This window comes from Mobula hypostoma, chromosome 11 (genome assembly GCF_963921235.1).
Source record: "Mobula hypostoma chromosome 11, sMobHyp1.1, whole genome shotgun sequence".
NCBI lineage: Eukaryota > Metazoa > Chordata > Chondrichthyes > Myliobatiformes > Myliobatidae > Mobula > Mobula hypostoma.
In genome coordinates, this window is record NC_086107.1 from 37,548,816 (window position 1) to 37,572,105 (window position 23,290).

Consider the following 23,290-nt stretch of genomic DNA (forward strand, 5'->3'; position numbering starts at 1 on the left):
GTGTATATGTTACTTCGGGAGGGAGTGGAAGAGAGATCCACTAGACTACTTCCTGGAATATGACTGTCTGTATGAAGAGATCCTGAGGGTACTCATCCTATATTGCCTTATTCTGAGATTACGACTGTTTGTTCTAGATTCTTCTGCTGGGTAAAAATGCTCCCCACATCCACCCTGTCTAATGACTTTGTAAGTTTACCTCACTTTCTTCAAAACTCTCTGGAAGAAAGCATGGTGATTTTATTGAAACTTAAGAGACGCTTTGAGGATCATGACAAGGTAGATGTGAGTGATTTGCTTCCCTGGATGAGGAGCGTAGAAGTAGGTGTTTGGAAACTCGCAATAAGAGTTAGGTCATTTAGGAATAAAGTGAGCAAAATTTTCTAAACGGAGGATGGTGCATCTTTGGAATTCCCTTCTCCCAAGAGCTTCTGAGGCTCAGTCATTGAGCTTATTTTTGACTAAGATCAAAAAATTTCCGGCTGTTAAGAGAATGGAGAGATGTGTGAATGATATAGGAAAGTGGTAGAGAAATAGAAGACTGTCTGTGATCTTGAAGATTGGTGGAGCAAGTTCAAAAGATCATAAGACCTGCTCCTGCTCCTAATTCCAATGTCCTTACTCCATAAGGAATAGAAATTTAAATGCCACTTTGAAAGGAAGACTCCATTATTTGGTGATCCTCTCAGAAAATATGTAAATGAAGTAATGCACGTCAGTAAGCAGTAAAGGCAGCAAATGCAAGACTTTAAACAAAGGTTTTTTGTAACCAACAGGGTGTGGTCATGCAAATTGAAATTGCCAGATTGCTTGATAATAATTCAAGATGCTCATTCTAATGGGTTCAGCTATATACAGTTGACAGTGAAGTACCACCGACATTAGGGTAAATTGAAAACTCCGTGCAATGTATCGAACAGCAATGATATTTACCTTCTGTTGCAGCAAACAATGAAAATAGACCAATTTAATTGGGGTTGCTTTGGCTGAGACAACTTGAGCAAGTTTAATAGAATGTTTACAGCAATGGAGCTTCAAAACTGTACAGTTGCATGTTGGTAATAGACAATAGACAATAGGTGCAGGAGTAGGCCATTCGGCCCTTCGAGCCAGCACCGCCATTCACTGTGGTCATGGCTGATCATCCACAATCAGTATCCAGTTCTTGCCTTATCCCCATAACCTTTGATACCGCTATCTTTAAGAGTTCCATCCATCTCTTTCCTGAAAGCATCCAGAGACTTGGCCTCCACAGCCTTCTGGAGCAGAGCATTCCATATATTCACCACTCTCTGGGTGAAAAAGTTTTTCCTCAACTCCATTCTAAATGGCCTACCCCTTATTCTTAAGCTGTGGCCTCTGGTTCTGGACTCACCCATCAGTGGGAACATGCTTCCTACCTCCAGCGTGTCCAATCCCTTAATAATCTTATATGTTTCAATAAGATCCCCTCTCAGCCTTCTAAATTCCAGAGCATACAAGCCCAGTCGCTCCAATCTTTCGACATATGACAGACCCACCATCCTGGGAAATAATCTTGTGAACCTATGCTGCACTCCCTCAATAGCAAGAATGTCCTTCCTCAAATTTGGAGACCAAAACTGTACACAATACTCCAGGTGTGGTCTCACCAGGGCCCTGTACAGCTGCAGAAGGACCTCTTTGCCCTTATACTCAATTCCCCTTGTTATGAAGGCCAGCAAGCATTAGCTTTCTTCACTGCCTGCTGTACTTGCATGCTTGCTTTCAGTGACTGATGTACAAGAACACCTAGATCTCGTTGTACTTTCCCTTTTCATAACTTGACTCCATTCAGATAATAATCTGCCTTCCTAATCTGTGGTGATATACTTAAGGACAGCTTCATTTTCCTAACAGGGTATAGTGCCCACTTTCGTATCAGACTGGATGCTGAATCAGTTCTGTTGCAGGTCATGGATAGTCCCATGTGCTCTGTATCAAGCTGAGAAGGAACTATATAGACAAAAACAAAATAGAGTGCCTATAAAAGCTGAACAAAGTTGACCACAGCAATGTTTATGGAGGGGAATAAATGGTTGGCAGCTTGGGGCAGAAGCCAAAATATTCTCCTAACCTGCCTATCACCTCACTTTGGCTCCTCACCTCTTTCCCTTTATTTCAAGGTCCACTATTCTCTCCCATTAGATTCCTTCTTTAGCTCTTTACCTCTTCCACCAATCCTTTCCCATCTTCTTACATCATCCCCCCTCCACCACCCACCCATCTTCCCCCTCACCCCAGTCTCACATTTCACCTGCCTGCTTGTACACGTCCTTGTTCCCTCCTCCCCCTACCCCCACCATCTTATTTTGGCTTCTGCCTGTTTCCTTTCCAGTCCTGATGAAGGGTCTCAGCTCAGAGTGTCTACTGCTTATTCCCTTCCATGGATGCTGCCTGACCTCCAGCATTTTGTATGTTTTGTTCAAGGTTTCCAGCATCTGCGGGACCTCTTGTGTCCACATCAGTATTTGTCTGCACTAATTTTAGCTGCACTAAAACAAGCTGTAAACAGGAATATCTACTCATTTTGTTAGACTTTCATTAGAAGGTTAATGATATGTTGATAAAAGTAGTCAGTTACATCTGACTATCAAGATATTTCAAAGGCTCTACTGATTCCTAAGGTTAAGTCTTTGGCTTAAAATTTCCCGGCTGCAATGCATAAAATTCTTTAAGGAATTACTTGTGTAATCAAGAAGATCTGTCGAATGCCAGAAACACTGAGGAAGGAAATCTTTTGATTTTGGAGAAAATATTAAAATATATGATGCTTAGCAGAAGCAAAGCAAGTGCTTGGCTTTACAATGGGAAGGTGTACTTTGGTTGCAGATTGATGCCAAGGTTCTGCAGTCCGTGAAGGAAAAGATAGGGGGCCATCATCAATGTGCTACAACATGAAGATGTAGCAGAGGTCATCTCATTCCCAGGAACGCTGCACCATTTCTCATAGTTCCTCCAGATTGAGCAAAATGCTCATACTAGTTCATCATGTTGAAATACAATGCAAAATCAATGTCAGTCAAGGAACAACAAAGTGCTGAATGGGTGGAAAAGATTATAAGATGAAGTTAGTCATGTATATAGGAAACCATGCATGATATCAGCATAATAAAAGATAGATAAGAGAAATCCATCATTTTTGTTTCTTGCCCCCCCCCAACACACACACACAGTGAGCACAATAATTTACATATTGATAAAGAAAAGCATTGAATAGTGTTCAAAATCCAGGTAGTTCTATCAAGTGTGCAGCCACAGAACTAAAACTATTGTATATTTGACACAATAACTCATGGAATAAAGGACAGGGGTTTATCAAGGTGGGGTCAGAATGAAATTACAGACTATTTGGGGTCGTTAATACAGAGTACACATGAATAATTCAGAATGAAGACACTGTTTATTGCTCCTGTTACGGTCGTGGCTCAAACCATGGCTGAGCGAATGCAATTTCTGCTGTTATTTTAAGAACAACCCATCAAAAACTTCTTTGCAATTATGACCTTAGTCTTTTCAGAGACTAACACAGTCTATTGTGAAAAAGAGAGTGATAGATTCCTGGTCACTCAGCTTGAAGTACTATAAGGCACAGGGTGGTAATGTACCACTACTGATCATACCTTAGCAGCCTTGAGCTCTATGAATGTATCCCTTACCTGAATACCTTCTTTTTAACAGTGCTCCCTGATTTTGATTGCAAGCTACATTAAGTGCAGTGATTTCAAACATACTCTTTATTTCATCCAGCTTCAAAGGACAAGGCAAAGGGATCAGTCAGAATTATTAGGAAGCGAGTGCTGCGGGGCTATTTGAAACTCTTTGGGATAGATCCCTTGGTAAACAGCAAAGTGGTTCTGTGCACCACTGCTCCTTCAGAACCAGTGAATAAGAAAAGATTGAGAACTTTTGAGCTTTTTAAAGCCAAATGTGGCCTCCGGAACTGAACAGAAACTGTTAAGGCAAAAATTCAAGAAAGAAATCTTGGTTTGATGCAAAGCAAGCACATTCATGTTCTTAGCCCATCTCACCAGTCTAGCTCACACAACTGTAGGACAGGTTTGTGAAACCAAGATATTTCATTGACATTTCTGACAAAATTCGACATGAACACTTACAAAATGATCTCTGCTAGAGGTAGATTCATTGTGGATGTTGACCCATACAATCATAAAATTATATATGATGAATTGGACCTAGTGCAGACTCCAGAAAGTAGAGTACATTTCTGAGAAAAAAAGGATCTTTGTAAAGCTTCCTTATGTAGTAACAGATACACTGTGTATCTATACATGTGTTTATACAATGATCCTGAAAGGGTATAATATTTATAGAGTATGCTTGCTTTACAGGAAGATTACAGAAAGTTAGGGACATTCAGTTGAGTGCTTAAAGATTCAACAGTAAATAGTTTAACTGTTCAGTGGAGTAAATAAACCACTACCACTTTAGATTTATGCTCAGCCTGAGTGCACTCATGAGGACATTTCTGTGTGTTGTATTGCCAGCAAAGCGATTATGCTTCTGTGCAAGTGCCGACGTTTGAACTAGAAGGGGAGAATAATTGAGAACTTTGTAGGGAAATTAAACATGGTGTAGAATTTATATCTTTGCCTATTTAGGCTGTTTCCCAGGACTTGCTTCTGCTCATTTCCTAAGGGGTTTGAGTTGATTGATGAGAACAGTGTACCTGCAGATTCCATCATGAGTGGGGTAGGAGATGCTGGATGGAGCAAGGTGCTGGAAAGTTTATGAGGTGGTGTGCTCCTTCCATCAGGCTTCTGCGTTATTCAGTGAATTGACTCAAGGTTTCTGATGCTCTTTAGAATGCCCCTTCTCTATTTGGAATGGTCCTAGGCCATAAAGTCACATGATTTGGTGGGGATGCTACGTTTTTTTAAAGGAAGTTTTGGGAAAATCCTTAAGTTTTTTTTCTTCCCTGTAATCACCTGGCAAATTCTTGCCTCCTAGAGCTTGGATAAAAGTACTGGTTTTGGGACCCTAATGTCAGTGTGGTTTGTGTTACAGAGCAAGTGGAGTATAATTAGGATGCTGATTAGAGGATTTTAACCTGCGTTTGTTCCTCACGTCAGTGGATATGGAAGACTTTGCTGCAGTGATAATATTGATAGTTTCCTGTGCTTTCAGCTGCCTGCTATATGTCTCAGAAGCATACAGAAGAGCAGTGAACTCTTGCTGCCTGGCATACCATGAGATTTGTGGCAAGTTTAAGATTTTGATCTTCATTCTTTTCCTCAGGCACGCAATAATTTGTGTGATGAACTGTAGGTACCGGTGAGCATTAAAAATCAAACTCCGACTTTATTGAGACTTGGGAGAAGATCCTATTTCCTGGCATCAAATTGTAGAGTTTTATTGTTAGAAGATGGTTTGTACACCAGGTGCAGGAAAGCGGTGAACCTTTGGTTTGTGGATGTTAGGAGTAACAACCATTCATGTGTGTGGTTTAGCAAAGGAGTCAGCAGAACTTGGAACTTAGCCCAAGAAGATGCATACATGAGAACATACTGTATATAGTGCAGCTCAGTGTCTGAAACTGCTTTGATGTTGGTTCAGGAATAAATGCAATATTGTTTAAACAGTTGTTTTGTTGATTACCTCCACTCAGCAGGATACTTGTTAGAGATGAGGTGCAGTATTGTTGCAAAAAAATAATGAGCTATTACTTGACTTCAGTTTGCACTGAGACTGGATCTATTATGGACACATGGGTTAAGATCACAGGCTTACCTGTCTTCATGCAGCAGACGTACAATGCAGATAGGTCTTTGTGGGCAGTCAAGTCTGAGAAAGAGCTTTACGGTGCTTCTCAATTGACTCTTAAAGGGTTCGGTGAAGTCAAAATAAACCTTTTATATCACTGCTCTTTGCATTTTTCTTGAAATTGTCATGTGGTAAAGAATGAGTTCATTCTGCACACAGGTGGGCAGAATCCACTCTGTGATTAGGGATTGGTCACAGTTATGGCACCTCTTATGTCCTCCTCGTTCCACATGAAGAGATATAGTTGTGTATTTCTAACTGAAGTTCCTCTCCAATGGGTTTTCTAGCTTTTGCAGCCTCCCAAGTCCTTGTTATTCCAATCAGTGCAGAGTTCTTTCAACTTACTGTTGGTTAATTATTGAAGGTTTGCTGTGAGGTAGCATCAATTGCACACACATCAATACAACACATTTACCGTGTACAGTACCTGTGAAGAAGATGTGCTGTTTGCAGATATTGGTAGATTTGCCATGCATTTCTACCTTTAAACAATATTTCAAGGTGTTTTAAACATAATTTTAGGTGCATTAAATGTGATTTTAGAAATTGTTTTACGCTGTTGGCAAAGAGAGGGTGGTTGTGGTTAGCTGATAAGGTGGTTCCCACACATCCACAGTTTCAGTAATTTGCAACCATTACAAAAAAAAAGGCTAGTTGTGCATTGGCTAGACAATTTTTCCTAAATCCATAGGCTGGTGAGGAGTAATAATTGAATCATGCACATCATATAGTATGTTTATTAGATAATTCAGCCCCGATGCAAAGTCTTGACCTGAATTGTCAACTGTCCCTTTGCATGAACAGATGCTACCTGACCCACTGAGATCCTCCAGCAGTTTGTTTCTGTGTTTAATATGTAACGTTCCTAATTTAAGAGACAAATATTTAATTACACAGAACATTCTGCTGATGCATTTTAAAATACTATGGGTGTTTTGTTCTGCAATTTTCCACACAAAGTTGTTTACTCCAAATGATCTATTGAATTTCTATCTTACCTAATTTTAGCAAAATTATTTAATTTTACCTCTTCAGTGAACTTGTTGACCCAAGTAAGCTATTTTCAAAGCTTCTAAAACAAATTCTATAGAATGTGAATGAACTTGAAAGTGTTCAGTAGCCTAGAAAGCGGCAAAAAGTCCATAAATTGCAGATATTCAGTGAATCAAGCAGCATCAGTGAAGAGTGAAACAGTTAATGTTTCAGGTTGATGGAAAATCTAATGAAAAGCTAGTGAGCTGAAACTTTCAACAACAGGAATTCTGCAGATGCTGGAAATTCAAGCAACACACATCAAAGTTGCTGGTGAACGCAGCAGGCCAGGCAGCATCTGTAGGAAGAGGTGCAGTCGACGTTTCAGGCCGAGACCCTTCGTCAGGACTAACTGAAGGAAGAGTGAGTAAGGGATTTGAAAGTTGGAGGGGAAGGGGGAGATCCAAAATGATAGGAAAAGACAGGAGGGGGAGGGATAGAGCCAAGAGCTGGACAGGTGATAGGCAAAAGGGGATACGAGAGGATCATGGGACAGGAGGTCCGGGAAGAAAGACAAGCGGGGGCGGGGGGGGGGACCCAGAGGATGGGCAAGAGGTATATTCAGAGGGACAGAGGGAGAAAAAGGAGAGTGAGAGAAAGAATGCGTGCATAAAAATAAGTAACAGATGGGGTACGAGGGAGAGGTGGGGCCTTAGCGGAAGTTAGACAAGTCGATGTTCATGCCATCAGGTTGGAGGCTACCCAGACGGAATATAAGATGGTGTTCCTCCAACCTGAGTGTGGCTTCATCTTTACAGTAGAGGAGACGGTGGATAGACATGTCAGAATGGGAATGGGATGTGGAATTAAAATGTGTGGCCACTGGGAGATCCTGCTTTCTCTGGTGGACAGAGCATAGATGTTCAGCAAAGTGGTCCCCCAGTCTGCGTCGGGTCTCACCAATATATAAAAGGCCACATCGGGAGCACCGGACGCAGCATATCACCCCAGTCGACTCACAGGTGAAGTGTTGCCTCACCTGGAAGGACTGTTTGGGGCCCTGAATGGTGGTAAGGGAGGAAGTGTAAGGGCATGTGTAGCACTTGTTCCGCTTACACGGATAAGTGCCAGGAGGGAGATCAGTGGGGAGGAATGGGGGGGACGAATGGACAAGGGAGTTGCGTAGGGAGCGATCTCTGCGGAATGCAGAGGGGGGGGGAGGGTAAGATGTGCTTAGTGGTGGGATCCCGTTGGAGGTGGCAGAAGTTACGGTGAATAATATGTTGGACCCGGAGGCCGGTGGGTACAGAGAATAATATGTTGGGCCCGGAGGCTGGTGGGTACGGAGAATAATATGTTGGACCCGGAGGCTGGTGGGTACGGAGAATAATATGTTGGTTCCTCTCTACCACCACTCTGCTCCGTCTAGCGGAATTAGTCCTTACTCTTAATAATTTCTCCTTTGGCTCCTCCCACTTCCTCTAAACTAAAGGTGTAGCTATGGGCACCCGTATGGGTCCTAGCTATGCCTGCCTTTTTGTTGGCTTTGTGGAACAATCTATGTTCCGTGCCTATTCTGGTATCTGTCCCCCACTTTTCCTTCGCTACATCGACGACTGCATTGGCGCTGCTTCCTGCACGCATGCAGAACTCGTTGACTTTATTAACTTTGCCTCCAACTTTCACCCTGCCCTCAAGTTTACCTGGTCCATTTCCGACACCTCCCTCCCCTTTCTAGATCTTTCTGTCACTGTCTCTGGAGACAGCTTATCCACTGATGTCTACTATAAGCCTACTGACTCTCACAGCTATCTGGACTATTCCTCTTCTCACCCTGTCTCTTGCAAAAACGCCATCCCCTTCTCGCAATTCCTCCGTCTCCGCCGCATCTGCTCTCAGGATGAGGCTTTTCATTCTAGGACGAGGAAGATGTCTTCCTTTTTTAAAGAAAGGGGCTTCCCTTCCTCCACTATCAACTCTGCTCTTAAACGCATCTCCCCCATTTCACGTACATCTGCTCTCACTCCATCGTCCCACCACCCCACTAGGAATAGGGTTCCCCTGGTCCTCACCTACCAACCCACCAGCCTCCGGGTCCAACATATTATTCTCCGTAACTTCCGCCACCTCCAACGGGATCCCACCACTAAGCACACCTTTCCCTCCCCCCCTCTCTCTGCATTCCGCAGGGATCGCTCCCTACACAACTCCCTTGTCCATTCGTCCCCCCCATCCCTCCCCACTGATCTCCCTCCTGGCACTTACCCGTGTAAGCGGAACAAGTGCTACACATGCCCTTACACTTCCTCCCTTACCACCATACAGGGCCCCAAACAGTCCTTCCAGGTGAGGCAACATTTCACCTGTGAGTCGACTGGGGTGATATACTGCGTCCGGTGCTCCCGATGTGACCTTTTATATATTGGCGAGACCCGACGCAGACTGGGAGACCGCTTTGCTGAACATCTACGCTCTGTCCACCAGAGAAAGCAGGATCTCCCAGTGGCCACACATTTTAATTCCACATCCCATTCCCATTCTGACATGTCTATCCACGGCCTCCTCTACTGTAAAGATGAAGCCACACTCAGGTTGGAGGAACAACACCTTATATTCTGTCTGGGTAGCCTCCAACCTGATGGCATGAACATCGACTTCTCTAACTTCCGCTAATGCCCCACCTCCCCCTCATACCCCATCTGTTACTTATTTTTTTGCACACATTCTTTCTCTCACTCTCCTTTTTCTCCCTCTGTCCCTCTGAATATACCTCTTGCCCATCCTCTGGGTCCCCCCCCCCCGCCTGTCTTTCTTCCCGGACCTCCTGTCCCATGATCCTCTCATATCCCTTTTGCCTATCACCTGTCCAGCTCTTGGCTCCATCCCTCCCCCTCCTGTCTTCTCCTATCATTTTGGATCTCCCCCGCCCCCTCCAACTTTCAAATCTCTTGCTAGCTCTTCCTTCAGTTAGTCCTGACGAAGGGTCTCGGCCTGAAACGTCGACTGCACCTCTTCCTAGAGATGCTGCCTGGCCTGCTGCATTCACCAGCAACTTTGATGTGTGAGCTGAAACTTTAATTCTGTTTCTTTCTGCAAGATACTGCCTGACCTCCTGATTACCTCCTCAGCTGTATTGTACATTTGGAATCACTTGCAGATTAAAAAAATGAAATTTAAATATAAATTTTAACATTATTTGCTGATTGTACTTTTTCAAAATGTGTTGAAGAAGCATGATTTATAACCAGGTGCCCAATGCCTGAATGTTAAATTTTGCAGCAGGTCCCAGGTGTTAATAGCCAAGCCAAAAAAAAATCTTACTTAGTTTTCACATTGTCTAGTAGTAGGACTTACGCCACCAGTTAAAAAGGTTCATTCTCCATTCTTATACTTATCTGAAGTGAAAAACTACAAAAGCTGCAGGCGCCCAGTTGTTCTCCCTGCTTAATAGTACAACAGATCTCGAAATACTATTTTAAAAAAAGCCAGAGTAGAAGTTCTTTCAGGTCTTCAGGTAAGAATTATTCCTTAACTGATACCAACACAAATAAACTAGTATTTTTTCTTACTTTAATTTGTGGGATTTACTGCATAAATTGGATGCAGCATCATAGCTGCTCAAAGACATTTCAGGTATTTTGGGAATAGTTATGAAGTCATGAAAGGTGCTAAAATTATAATAAAGAACCTTGATTATATAAAGTTATAAATTTATTTTTAATTTTGGGTAGTCATTGTTGGGATGACAAAGCATTTGGGCATAAAAGAAGTATCATCAAATAATTATGCCTTCAGAATCTCTGTCAAACTACAAGTCAAGTAACATCGCTCCATACAGTTGCTTTGTTCTTTGATTGCCAAGTCTTTTTAATAAATGCCAGCAAAGTCCTGAATACTTGATGCCAGGAATAAGCCTAGGATATGGAAATAGGATTTTCAGCTTCCCACAGCATGCAAAATATACTGCTTTATCATGACTATCAGTAGGTATTTAGCAGCATGAGAAGGGTATTTGAATGGTTCAAACAATACTGTTAAAATCAAAAATAGAATCTCTTTATATATGGTCTCTACAAACCAATGGGTGCTACATTCTCTTCACCTTACAAATAAGGAATAAAAACTGAAGTTGTTTGAGTGTGAACTTTTCACAATGCTAAATGCTCTTCAAAATCTAAATTCATCTTTACTCTTCATCAAGTGAATGTGACACTTTAAATGTAGGGAAAATGCAGAAAATATATTCCACTTTTGCAATAATAAAGGTTTTATCTTTCTTCCCATCCATCTTCTCCCTTTCTTCCTTACCTATTTTCCTTTTTTGTCGCATATTCTTACAGGCACTATTCAAGTAGTTGAACAAAAAAGTGGAGTGTCACATTGCTGTGAACAAGTGATTTTTCTTGTATTCAGGTATATTATTCTGACATTCTCGCCTCCAGATAATTTTTCTTTCCCTATGGTCAACATAGTATTTAATGGAAACATTTATTAATACCAGACTACAAAATTCACAAATGAATACATCTGTAGTTCCTCGCATGGCAGGAGTTCACATGAGGAATTTGAGAGCAAGGTTACTTAACTGAAGAAGATGTGCACTGATCTACATACCCTACATCTGAAAGTCATGATTCTGACTTTACATTCTAATGCATAAACCCACTACTCTTTAAATAATAAGACATTGTTCATTTAAAGTGCTGCATGCAGGGTTTTTGATGGCAGTTAATTGAAGTAAAACGTGCTTAAATCCTTTGGAAGTAAATCTAGCCCACTTTTTAAAAAACTACATCCATCAGTTTCTGTTCAGTTAAAGATCACAGTGTATACTTACGTGAGCGGAAATTTATTACTAATCTAGGAAGGGAAAAAATTAGATGCATTTAAAACCTGTTGCCAAGTACCTCTTAAATAGAAATAATTTAATTGAGCTTCTTTTGGGTGAAGCACAGATGGTAGAAAAGGTTAAATGCTATGTACATAAAAATACAGTGCTGTCCAATTTTAAGTCAATTTTATGTTAAAATGACTAATATCCAATGTGTAACTACATATCTAATGTTTTATTTAATCATGTTAAGTAGGAATAAATTTTCTTCTTTGGGAGAAGAAAGTATTTGCCTGGACACTTGACCGTGTAGCACTATTTTTGTCATTGATATGTAACTGAAAATGTGCTTACATGGAGTAAAATATAACATCAAACATTTCCTGGTCAATTCCCATCAATGTAGAAGTGTAACTAGGCGCTTTGTGACATGAGTCACATTTACACATCTAATGTACAGGGGAAGCACATCAAGAAATATCACGTGCACTTCACTTGGAACATTGAGTAAGAAATTAGACCAGGTTGCTCCAAAGTTGTTAGTTCCTAGAACATCAAATATTCAGTAATAGTGCACCATTCTCCCAACTTAAGCAAGGAGCCTCCAACCTGAATCCTTAGATCTGGGCCTCATATAGGCCCTTGTTAGATGCCCCTTCCCTATCACAGGCTTAATCCTTTCCTGGGTGCAAACCTACCCTCAACTGTTTCTGGGCCTGATATTCCTACCCAACCCTTGAACTTCAGACTTTGATCCTCTGATGCCTGAAACCAACCCTCACCAACTTCTCATTGGCGCTGATTATCAATCCAGTCTGATTAGACATCGGCAATGACTAGCTTTCTTTCACACCAGGGTACATCATTGGTTCTGTCACGTGCATTTTCCTCAACAGTGTCAAAGCAGAATCTAATGCCAAGATTTGAGATTCACACACAACTGAAGTTTGCAATAGCAGATGAATGACAAACACAGTTACTGGCATGATGCCCCACGATGACCTAGTGGTGCACCTTTAATTGTACACTACTGTTTCCAAGCTATTTCTCTTAAACAATGGTGCACTTCTCTACCTATATCTGATCATTTGTTGGGAATGTAATTTTTTGCCAACACAATATTGCTTTTTGCATGCTTGGTTTTATATTGCAGCCGTCAGACTCCAAATCCTTATACTTGTCACTTCAGAGATTAATTTCCACATTCTAGCTCTTACTGGTCTCCTGCCCTGTTTCCTCCACAAACTCCAGTTAGTATCGAAATCTGTAGCCAGTTTTGCTGGCTGAAAGTCAAATAATTTTTGTTCTTTGATCGCTACATTTTCACAGCTCTTCTGTCACAGTAGTTCAAAAGTAAAATCCCCTTGTTCACAATGCTTTTTTTCCCCGCCATTTATCCATTGCATATCTCTGCTCCTCCAACTACATATTATAATTTGTTTTCATTCTTTTCATTTGTTTTCATTGTTTTCACCTTTACATGAGGCACACAAAATACTGGAGGAAGGGTCCTGCTGAAGGGTCTTGGCCCGAAACGTCAACTGTACTCTTTTCCATAGATGCTGCCTGGCTTGCTGAGTTCCTCCAGCATTTTGTGTGTATTGCTTGGATTTCCAGCATCTGCAGATTTTCACTTGTTTGTGACCTTTACATGAGGTTATGATTCTGTAGAACACTTTCCCAAAATTTCAAGTTCAAGTTTAGTTGTCATTCATCCATACATGAATACAGCCAAATGAAGCAGCATTCCTCTGGGACCAAGGTGGAATACCAACGGTCACACACAGCACAAAGCATATTCAAGCTATCAGTAAAATATAGTCACACGAAAAATATAGTCAAGTCCATGAGTGTCATAGCAATCTGAAATCGAACACAGTATGGTTTGGCTTTGGCTGAGTGAACACCGGGGGCAGCATTGATTCCTGTTTGGACGCTGCACTACACCACCACTGTTGGAGCGCACTGACTCCACCGCCTCTCTCCTGGGTGGCTGTAAACAGGCGTCACTGTGGCTTGAGGCCCGGTCCTCGCCTACAACCAAGGCCGCACGGCTCCCCCTCCATCCAACCCCCCCCCCCCGCCCACCAATAGATCAGTGAATCGGACTTGCAGCATTACACATTAACAATGTCCAACAGGATTTTTGGATCACAAGTAAAGTGGTCAGACTAGGCGATCACTCGCTGTTAGACTGCACACCTCCTTTGCACACTGACTCCTCCGACACCTGTCTGACACAGTATGATCCGCACCAAGTCTAACCCCCGCAGTTTCTCTGCTGGCGAGCAACTTGCCGATGGATAGACCTGCAGTACTTTAAGTTCTTAATGTCCAGCAGATTCTTATGATTGTAAAAAATACATTAAAAAAAGACAATAACACGTTTGGTTGGCCCCGTTGAAGCCACTGTGATTGAGCATGCCACCATAATGCTGGAATATCACTGAGCGTTACAGTCTCCCCATAATCTTTCCAATGGAAATCTTGTCTTTTTGCTGCTTCCTCCCTGAATTCTTTTTCATATTTTCCTCAGCTCGCTTTTATCTGTTTGCAGTGCTTGGAGCTTTTTCCATGTGTAGGTTATATTTACAGTATGTTTATAAATCATTCATGCTGAACCAGCGCAGATAACTTCACCCACCTCAATACTGAACTGATTCCACAATCTATGGACTCACTCTCAAGAACACTGCAACTCATATACTCCATAATATTTATTATTTGCACAGTTTGTCTTTTACACATTGATTATCAGTCTTTGTGTGTAGTTTTTCATTGATTCTGTTGTATTTCTTCGTTCTACTGTGAATGACTATAAGAAAATAAATCTCATGGTAGTATATGGTGACATTTTTGTACTTAATAAATCGATTTTGAACTTATTTTTGTGGTTGATTAGCAGGTACATTTATTAGCTCTTGTTGGTTTACTTTAATGGTTTCATTTCCTTTTGTTCTTTAATAGGCAAAAAGTTGTGCAAGGTACTCTGACTCATCCATTTGCCCTGACGTTGTTTGGAGAAACCTTGTACTGGACAGATTGGCAAACCCGCTCAATTCATGCATGCAACAAGAGAACTGGAGAAAACAAACGTGAAATACTCGTCAGTATTTACTCTCCCATGGATATCCAAGTCTTCAGTCAAGAAAGGCAGCCACACAGTAAGTCTGGGATTAGTGGGTAAATGACATAAACAGTGACCAAAATATTAAATATCAAAATACTCTAAGATGATTTTGTAAAGACAATTTTCAAGATTTAATAAACAAAATAGTTGTTATATTCTAAACAGTAATTCTCAGTGCAATTTTGCTTTGAAAATAAAATAAAATGCACTCTGGTCATCAGATGTAATTAGGTGCATTTGTCTTTAAAGCTGATCCAAACAAATTTATGAAGATATGATTGGCCAAAATCTGTCTAAAACACAATTATGATTTTATATCAATAAATGCTATTACTACTGTATTCTGTCTCTGTGCATGTGACTTTTATTAGTGGATGATTTCATTGTTTGGCATTCAAACTTTGCGTTGTTTGTAATCACACATTTTAAATTAAAGAGAGACTGGGGCAGAAGTGTGTGTAGTTGCTGTTACTAAGGAGAAAGTGCTTCGATGAGTCAACTGGATCAGGAGGACTACATCCCAGGGTTCTGAAAGAGGTAGCTGTAGAGATTGTGGAGGCATTAGTTATGATCTTTCAAGAATCACCAGAGTCAGGATTGTTCCCAGAGGACTGGAGACTCATTTTGAGAGGACTGGAATATAAAAGCAAGAATATAATGCTGAAGCCTGAGAGGTGCTGGTCAGATCACATTTCAAAGTTCAAGTAAATTTATTATCAAAGTATGTATTTGTTACCATATACAGCCCTGAGATTCATTTTCTTGCAGGCATTTACAGGCAAAAAGAAATACAACAGAATTTTATGAAAAATTAAACATAAACTGATGAGTATTCAATGTGCAAAAGAAGACAAACTGTCAAATAAAAATAACACTGAGAAATGGGTTGTAAAGAGCCTTGGAATTGAGTCTATAGGTTGTACAATCAGTTCACAGTAGTGACAAATGAAGTTATCCACCTGGTGCAGGAGCTTGATGATTGTAAGTTAATGACTGTTCCTGAGCCTGGTGGTGTGGAACCTAAAGCTTCTGAACTTCCTGCCAAGAAGGGGGCAATAGCCTGGATGGTGGGGGCCCTTGATGATGGACGCTGCTTTATTGTGGTAGCAGTCTATGTAAATGTATTCAATGGTGGGGAGGGCTTTGCCTGTGATGGACTGGGCTCTATTCACCACTTTCTATAGCCTTTTCCATTTCTGGGGATTGGTGTTTCCGTACCAGGCTGTGATGCATCTGGTTAGGACACTTTCGCCATGAATCTATAGGGTTTGTCGGAATTTTTGGTGACATGCCAAATCTATGCATACCTCTCAGAAAGTAGAGCTGCTGGCGTGCCTTCTTTGTGATGACACTTATGTGCTGGACCTGGACTAATCATCTGATATGATAATACCAAGGAATTTAAAGCCACTGACTCTCTCCACCTCCGTTTCCCTAATGAGGACTGGCTCATGGACATCCAGCTTTTTTCTACCGTGGTCAATAATCAGCTCTTTGGTTTTGCTGAGTGAAAGATTGTTGTTGTGCCACCACTCAGCCATATTTTCAATCTCCCTCCTGTATGCCTATTCATCACCACCTTTGACTCGGCCAACAATAGTGCTGTCAGCAGCAAACTTAAAGATAGCATTGGAGTTGGACTTATCTGCACAATCATAGTTTTAGACAGGGGGTGGGAGTTAAGTACACAGCTCTGTGGTGCGTATGTGCTGATGGTGAGTGTGGAGGACATATTGTTGCCATTCTGTCCTAACCGGTGGTTGCCAGTGAAGAAATGGAGGAATTGCACAGAAACATACCAGTGCCCAGGTTTTGCGGCTTAGTGATGAGTTTTGAGGGGTGACTGTGTTGAATGTCGAGCTGTAGTTAGTGAAGAACACCCTGATGTATATATATCTTCATTGTCCCAATGTTCCAGAGCTGGGTAAAGAGCCAATGAAATGGCATCTGAAGTTCACCTGTTGTGATGGTTGGCAAATTGGAGAATATCGTTCTTCACAGAGGAGTTGATATGCTTCATGACTAACCTGTTGGAGCACTTCATCACGGTGGATGTAAGTGCTACTGGATGATAGTCATTGAGGCAGGTCACCATGTCTTCATGTGCACCAGTATGATTGATGCCTGCTCGAAACAGTTGGTACCTCCGACTGCTGAAGCAAGAGGGTGAAGGGTCTTGTGAGTAGATTTGGGCACAATATCTAAGGAAAGGTGGAGAGAGTCCAGAGGAGGGATGTAAGACTTATCCTGGGGAATGAATGGGTTAGTGTCTGCATAGCCGTTGATGGCTCCGGGCCTGTACTCACTGGAGTTTGAAAGGATGACTGGGAATCTCATTGAAACCTGCCGTATATGGAAAGGCCTGGACAGAGTGGGCGTGGAGAGGGTGTTTCCAGCAGTGACAGAGCCTAGGACCAGACGGTACAGACTCAGAATAAAAGGATGACCCTTTGGAACAGAGATGAGGAGCAGTTTCTTAAGTCTAAACTGTGGTGAATCTGTGAAATTCATTACCACAGACGGCTGTGGAGGCCAAGTCATTGGGTGTATTTAAAGCGGTGGTTGATAGGTTTTTGATCAGTGAAGGTGACAGTGGTTACAGGGAGAAGGCAGGAGAATAAGTTAAGAGGAAAAAATAAATCAGCCATGATCGAATGGCAGAGCAGACTCGATGGGCCACATGGCCTAATTCTGCTCCTATGTCTTATGGTCTTATGTGACATTTACAAACTTCTAATGTGGATTCATGACAACTTTGCAGTCTTACGCCAAATGTTGCCTTGTGTATACTTGGCAGTGAGGTGGATGAACTGAACTTGGACTGCTCTCCATAAATGTACAAACAAAATTTAAGCCCATGTTACTTTATTAAAATGCAAATATTATTCATACTAACACCACTGGGCTGGATCCCACTGGAATTCGCTGCACCATCAAGCTGATGAATGATAAATGATGTGCCACTCTTGCTACGCTCTGTCAGTGAACTCCTATGTCCCTTCTTGCTGATATTTATTCAGATCCTGAAAATGCTTTTCTTGGCACGGTCTCTGACAAAGATAAAGGTTCTTTTAAAAATTATTTTGTTTCCATTTAACATATTGTAAATTCATATTTAAATCAATTATTGCTTTTAACAAATGTTACTTAAAATTTGTTTTTAAAAAATTCGTTCAGATATTCCTCTGAATGTCAGCCATGTTCCCAGTTTTACTGACTGTGGAAGCCTGTCTGGCATTTGGGGACCAAAGCCACAGCATTAGATCACCTATGGCCCAGCTATTTGTCAGAAAGCCGTTAACAGAGACCCTCACTTCTATTCTGGTTAATAGTTGGCATGCAGGGCCCCAGTCAGTACCTCTTGTCCAATACAATTGAGTTCTTCTGTTTCTGCTATTTTTTTCAAGCAGTACTTGACATCTATAGAACTCCCCATTCTAATTCCAAGGGATTGTAACCAAAACAATGTCATTTTTAGTTATTTTCATTTCCAGAGCTCCTAATCCCTTGAATACTTAAACAGAGAGCAGTTGCACAAGTGAGTTGATGTCCTTCATCGTTGCTTCCCTGTCTGTTAGAAATAAGCAACCATACGCGACAGTCGGCTGCTGCAAAAAAACTCCCATATCGTAGTATCAGTTGTGCTACCCCTGGTGACCCAGAGACCTGTATTGATTGGCAGCTCCTCCTTATAACACTAAATGCAAAATGCCACTGGCAGCAAGTTTAAGTGCATTCTTGAATATGGTTTAGAGGTTTTGCTGGCATAGTTGTTCGTGTGGCTTCTTGAATTTTTATTTCTGCTTCCTGGCATGAATAGCCTTAACAAATTACAGATGCGCAGTGTAGACATAATGTCAAAGCATGGCTGAGGGCATCCCATGGGGAATTTAATGTAGCTGGATTTATTCCTCAGGCAGAGGAATGGTGTAGGTTTTAAGAATGCTAAGAGTACTTTAATATTACCTTCTTTATACTCTATAGTCTTAGCACTTTGTGCAACACTGACTATGAAATGTTGGGTTTCATTGAATACCATAGAGCCTAAAGTTAATCGGGCTAAATGTCAACATGTCCTGACTCAGAGGTAGCTCAGTGAGGCTCTGCATGCCAGCACTCTGCAGAACATCTTGTATATTTATTCTGTCACTGTAGTTGTTTCCTGTGTAAGTGCACAGTGAGGGGTTGTTATAGAGTTAGAAATCATGGAGGTCTTGGTAGCAATGGTTATCTTGTAATCTTCCTGCCTGCACTTTAATGGATCATTTTCCTTCATGGATCAAGATGAAGAACTTATTTATCGACTTATCAACGAAAATGGAGGTGAATAAGAAAAAGAGTGAGGTTTGTGAATTGTAAGTCTTTTTGAGCATAGTAAGACCATAACAGATCTCAAAATAGGTTTAATTTATCACAGTGAAGTGAAGTGATAAAGTGAGTTAGGAATTTTTAAAGTTACAGTCTACCTCTGCCCCACTAACAGAAAACATGTATTCAATTATGAACCAGGTTAAAAGCTTATTTGAAATGACAACACTTAATTTCCCATGAAGTAGAAATAAGCACTAGAAGAATCTTGGCAGCACATTGGCTTCTTGGAGTAGAACAGGTGAAGGCTTCAAAGCCTTTAGAAAATTTAGCCTTGTGACCAAGCTATGGGGTAGTTGAACTTTATTAGTATACCTTTTGTAACTCATTACACCAGAACTGTGTCCATCTTGACTACATTGCTGTGTTTCTTTAGTTCATTCAATAATATGCATTTATGGGAATAACTGTGTAAAAGATAACCCAAAGTAAATGAGTACTAGCACAGATTAATAAGTACAATACTGAGTTTGCAAAATATTAAAAGGGAAGTGCTAGGGAGTATAAATTGTTTGCTTGATGGCTTTCTCTGTCACTGATCTACTACAAAAGAATTCTTACTAAATTCATTATCAAATAAGGTGTATTAAAGATTTTGTTTTCTTTGAACATTGTTAACTAGGAATGTGTTTTTTATAGTCTGTTGAACCACACCAGTCAACTTCCTAGCAGAAGGTAAATGTCAACATGTCTGGTGTATCTTTCAGCACGGTAGAATTGCTTTTGAGCTCATTCATCAATATGCTGAAAGCTGGCTTGTTGATTTAAGAATGACTCAGAGAAAAGGTGTGGATCAAATTAACTTTAATCGTTTGCCTAGAGTGTGTTGGCATGCTTCTCAGAGATCAGTTCTGTTAACCTGAACACCCGTAATGATAGAAGAAGAAGCATAATGTGGCCAGTTCACAGAAGCCCCAATGTTGGGAATCACAATGGACTGTCAGAGACATAAATGACCAGGAGACTTGCATTTCAAGATGTGCTTTGCTTTGCATACTTTTCCAGCATTTCTTTCAGCTTGTAAACATCTTCCCTTGTTAGTACGTGCCAGTAACAATGAAGACACACAATTAAACAATGTTTACAGGAATCAGCTTATATTTTTGAGGGGCATCATTGCTAAATTCTTTCCCCTATAATGATTTTCTTTATTTCTTTCCTCCAAGAAAGAAATGTTGTCTTAATTTTTAAGATAAATTGATCAAACTTCAGCAGTAAGTATTTTTGAGAAAGCAATAGGTTATTTTAATGTTCTATTAAGAGTAATTATGAAATTAGTAATATCTGAAATAACTTTCCAGTTATACTGTTTTACTGGACTGTCTCAGATGGAATACGGTAACGAACAGGTAAGCTATGACAGGACAAAGCACAGATGGATTAATCAATCAGTGCCTATGTTTCATTCGTATTCCTAAATTGCTCGCCTGCTGTTGAAGAAGGCTCTTCAGCAATATGGTGGAGTTCTTGGCACTCCTTAATGAGTGTAGCTTTACTTTGGTAGCGATCCCATCACAAGTGTGAAATCAGACCATAATATATTAAATAGTTATTATGCGTCACCAGGTAGAATGTACCTTGGGGCCACAATTTAGATATCAAGGGCACCCTATAGCAATGCACTCGTCGGCCCCACAACATAACCAATGCGTAGCCAGTTAATATGGTGCTTTGTCCTCTTTGATTTTCATGAGAATTTGAAGTGTATTGTATCATTTTGATTTGAGCTTTACAGTTATAAGTTGTGTGTTATTATAACACATCAAGCCAGCCGGTGGTGTAGTGGCACCAGACTTTGAGGTGAGTGGTGTCCGACTGGCTCCTTGCACACTTTCCATCCGTGCTGGGTTGAGCGTCGAGCTGGCAACTCAGCCTCATTAAAAAAAACAGACAAATGCTACAGAAAGGGCAAGGTTACAGCCTGATGTGCCAGAACGTGTGGAGAGGAACAACAACAATCATAACATATATACTCAGCTGATTTATAAAGTTGCTGTGAACTTGGGGTCAATTCACAGCACTGTTGATAAGGACGGGAAAGTTAGTAAATGAACAAAACTTGGAAAAAAATTCTTCTTGCATTAAGCTGTTGTTTCAAACAAAACCAAACAGCATGAGATCAGCATAAGTGTCTTGTGCAAATTTCCTGTTGTTTCCTAGCCATTAAATTACAGACTTTGGATCACTCAAATAATTTCGAACACTAGCTGATGGGCAACTTAAGTAATGGTAAGGCAAACATTAAGGTTCAGGCACGGCATAGGATGTCTCTGACAGGGTCAGCATTTACTGCTCAGTCTTAATTGCCTTAAACTGAGTGACACGCCTGACTCTTCAGAGACACAAGCATTGCCATCTGGAAGCAGAAATATAGACCAGACTGAGTAAGATGGCGTCATTAAGTGGTGACTGTTTCTGTGCAGCTCTGCTGGGATCATCAGGTATTCACATTTAGGACTACTGCAGTACACAGTCACAGCCATGGGTACTTCAGTAAGCAGCATTGTTTAAAGATGTTTTTTTAAAAAATCTATTGATATAAAAAAATTAACGAACCTCAAATGGCAGGCTTGAGTCATGAATGTAGTTCCCCTTTAAGAAAGCGAAAACGGGGTCACCGCGCTGGTTTGAAACGTAGAAGCTTTAGATTTCCACTCCCGACTATTTTGCTGGTGAATGTGCAGTTTCTGGAAAGTAAAATTGAAGACCTCAGAGCAAGATTGTTGTACCAGAGGGGCATCAGGGATTGCTGTGTACTCTGTTTCATAGAAACATGGCTCACACTGCCATTTTGGACACAGCACTGCAGTTCAATGGTTTCACCATTCTCCACAAAAACAGGACTACTCAGGCTTTTAAAGGTAGAGCAGGTGGAGTAGGCTTTATGATTAACTCATCGTGGTGCACATCGTGGTTCTGTCTCAGTAGTGCTGGCCTAAGCTGGAACATCTAGCGATCAAATGTCATCCATTTTATCTTCCAAGGGAGTTTTCCACCATCATCCTGGTAGTGGTTTACATTCCACCTCAGGCCAATATCAGGCATGTTCTGCAAGAGCTGAGCAACATAACTAGGAGGCACAAAACTGCGCACCTTGGTGCCTTCCCTATCATTGCAAGAGACTTCAACCACGCCAGCTTAAAGAAATCTCGGAACAACTACCACCAACACATCACTTGTGGAACCAGAGGAACCACCACACATGACCACTGTTATACAACAATCAAGAACGTTGACTATGACATCCCACAGCCACATTTTGGAAAGAAGTACATCTGGCTATACTTCCACTCCCAGACTATAGGCAGAAACTAAAGACCACAGCACCAGTGGTGAAGATCAAGAAGGTATGGTCAAGGGAGACAGAGGAGTGCTTACCAGACTGCTTTGAGTTAGTGGACTGGACAATGTTTAGGGTTGAGTGTGTGGGTTTGAGAACATACCTGACATATCCAAATCAAAAGCTGTGGATGAACCAGGATATTCACAGTCTGCTGAGGGCTAGACCTGTGGAATTCAAGACCAGTGATTCAGAAGGTCCAGGTCTGACCTGTCGGATGCTACCTTAAGAGGGAAAAAACAATCCTGATTGAGGTTAGAGGCAGAATTGGATGCACATCAGCTCTGGCAAGGTTTGCAGGCCATTTCTTCCAACAAAGCGAAACCTCACATCATGAATGGATGAGATGGTTCACTCCCAGATGAGCTCAATGCTTTTTATGAATACTTTGAAAGGGAGAATAAAACTACATCTGTGAAAATCCTTGCAATATCTGGTGAACCTGTGATCTCTGTCTCTGAGGCAGACATCAGAACATCTTTCAAGAGGGTGAACCCTTGCAAGATATCAAGCCCTGATGGTGTGTCTGGTAGGCCTCAGAAAACTTGTGCCTCCCAACTGGCAGAAGTGTTCGTGGACTTCTTCAACCTCTCACTGCTGCAGTCAGAGGTCCCACCTGCTTCAAAAGAGTGACAATCATGCCAGTGCCCAACAAGAGCAGGGAGAGCTGACTCTACAACTATCGCCCAATGACATTCCCATCCACTGTGATGAATTGCTTTGAGAGGTTGGGCGTGGCTAAAATCAACTCCTGCCTAAGCAAAGATCTGGACCTGCTGCAATTTGTCAACTACCACAATAGATAGGATGCAATCTATCCTCCACCATGTCCACACTGACCCATCAC

The 23,290-nt window shown here is 41.3% G+C and overlaps 1 protein-coding gene across 2 annotated transcripts in view; it reads left to right on the forward strand.

Annotated features, from left to right (window-relative positions):
* LOC134353658 (low-density lipoprotein receptor-related protein 5-like) overlaps positions 1–23,290 on the forward strand; it is a 235,482-nt gene that overhangs the window by 94,064 nt on the left and 118,128 nt on the right. For both annotated transcript variants that reach the window (XM_063061845.1, XM_063061847.1), the window contains exon 4: positions 14,573–14,769. In XM_063061845.1, coding sequence (XP_062917915.1) covers positions 14,573–14,769 — 197 coding nt within the window. The remainder of the gene's footprint in view (positions 1–14,572; positions 14,770–23,290) is intronic.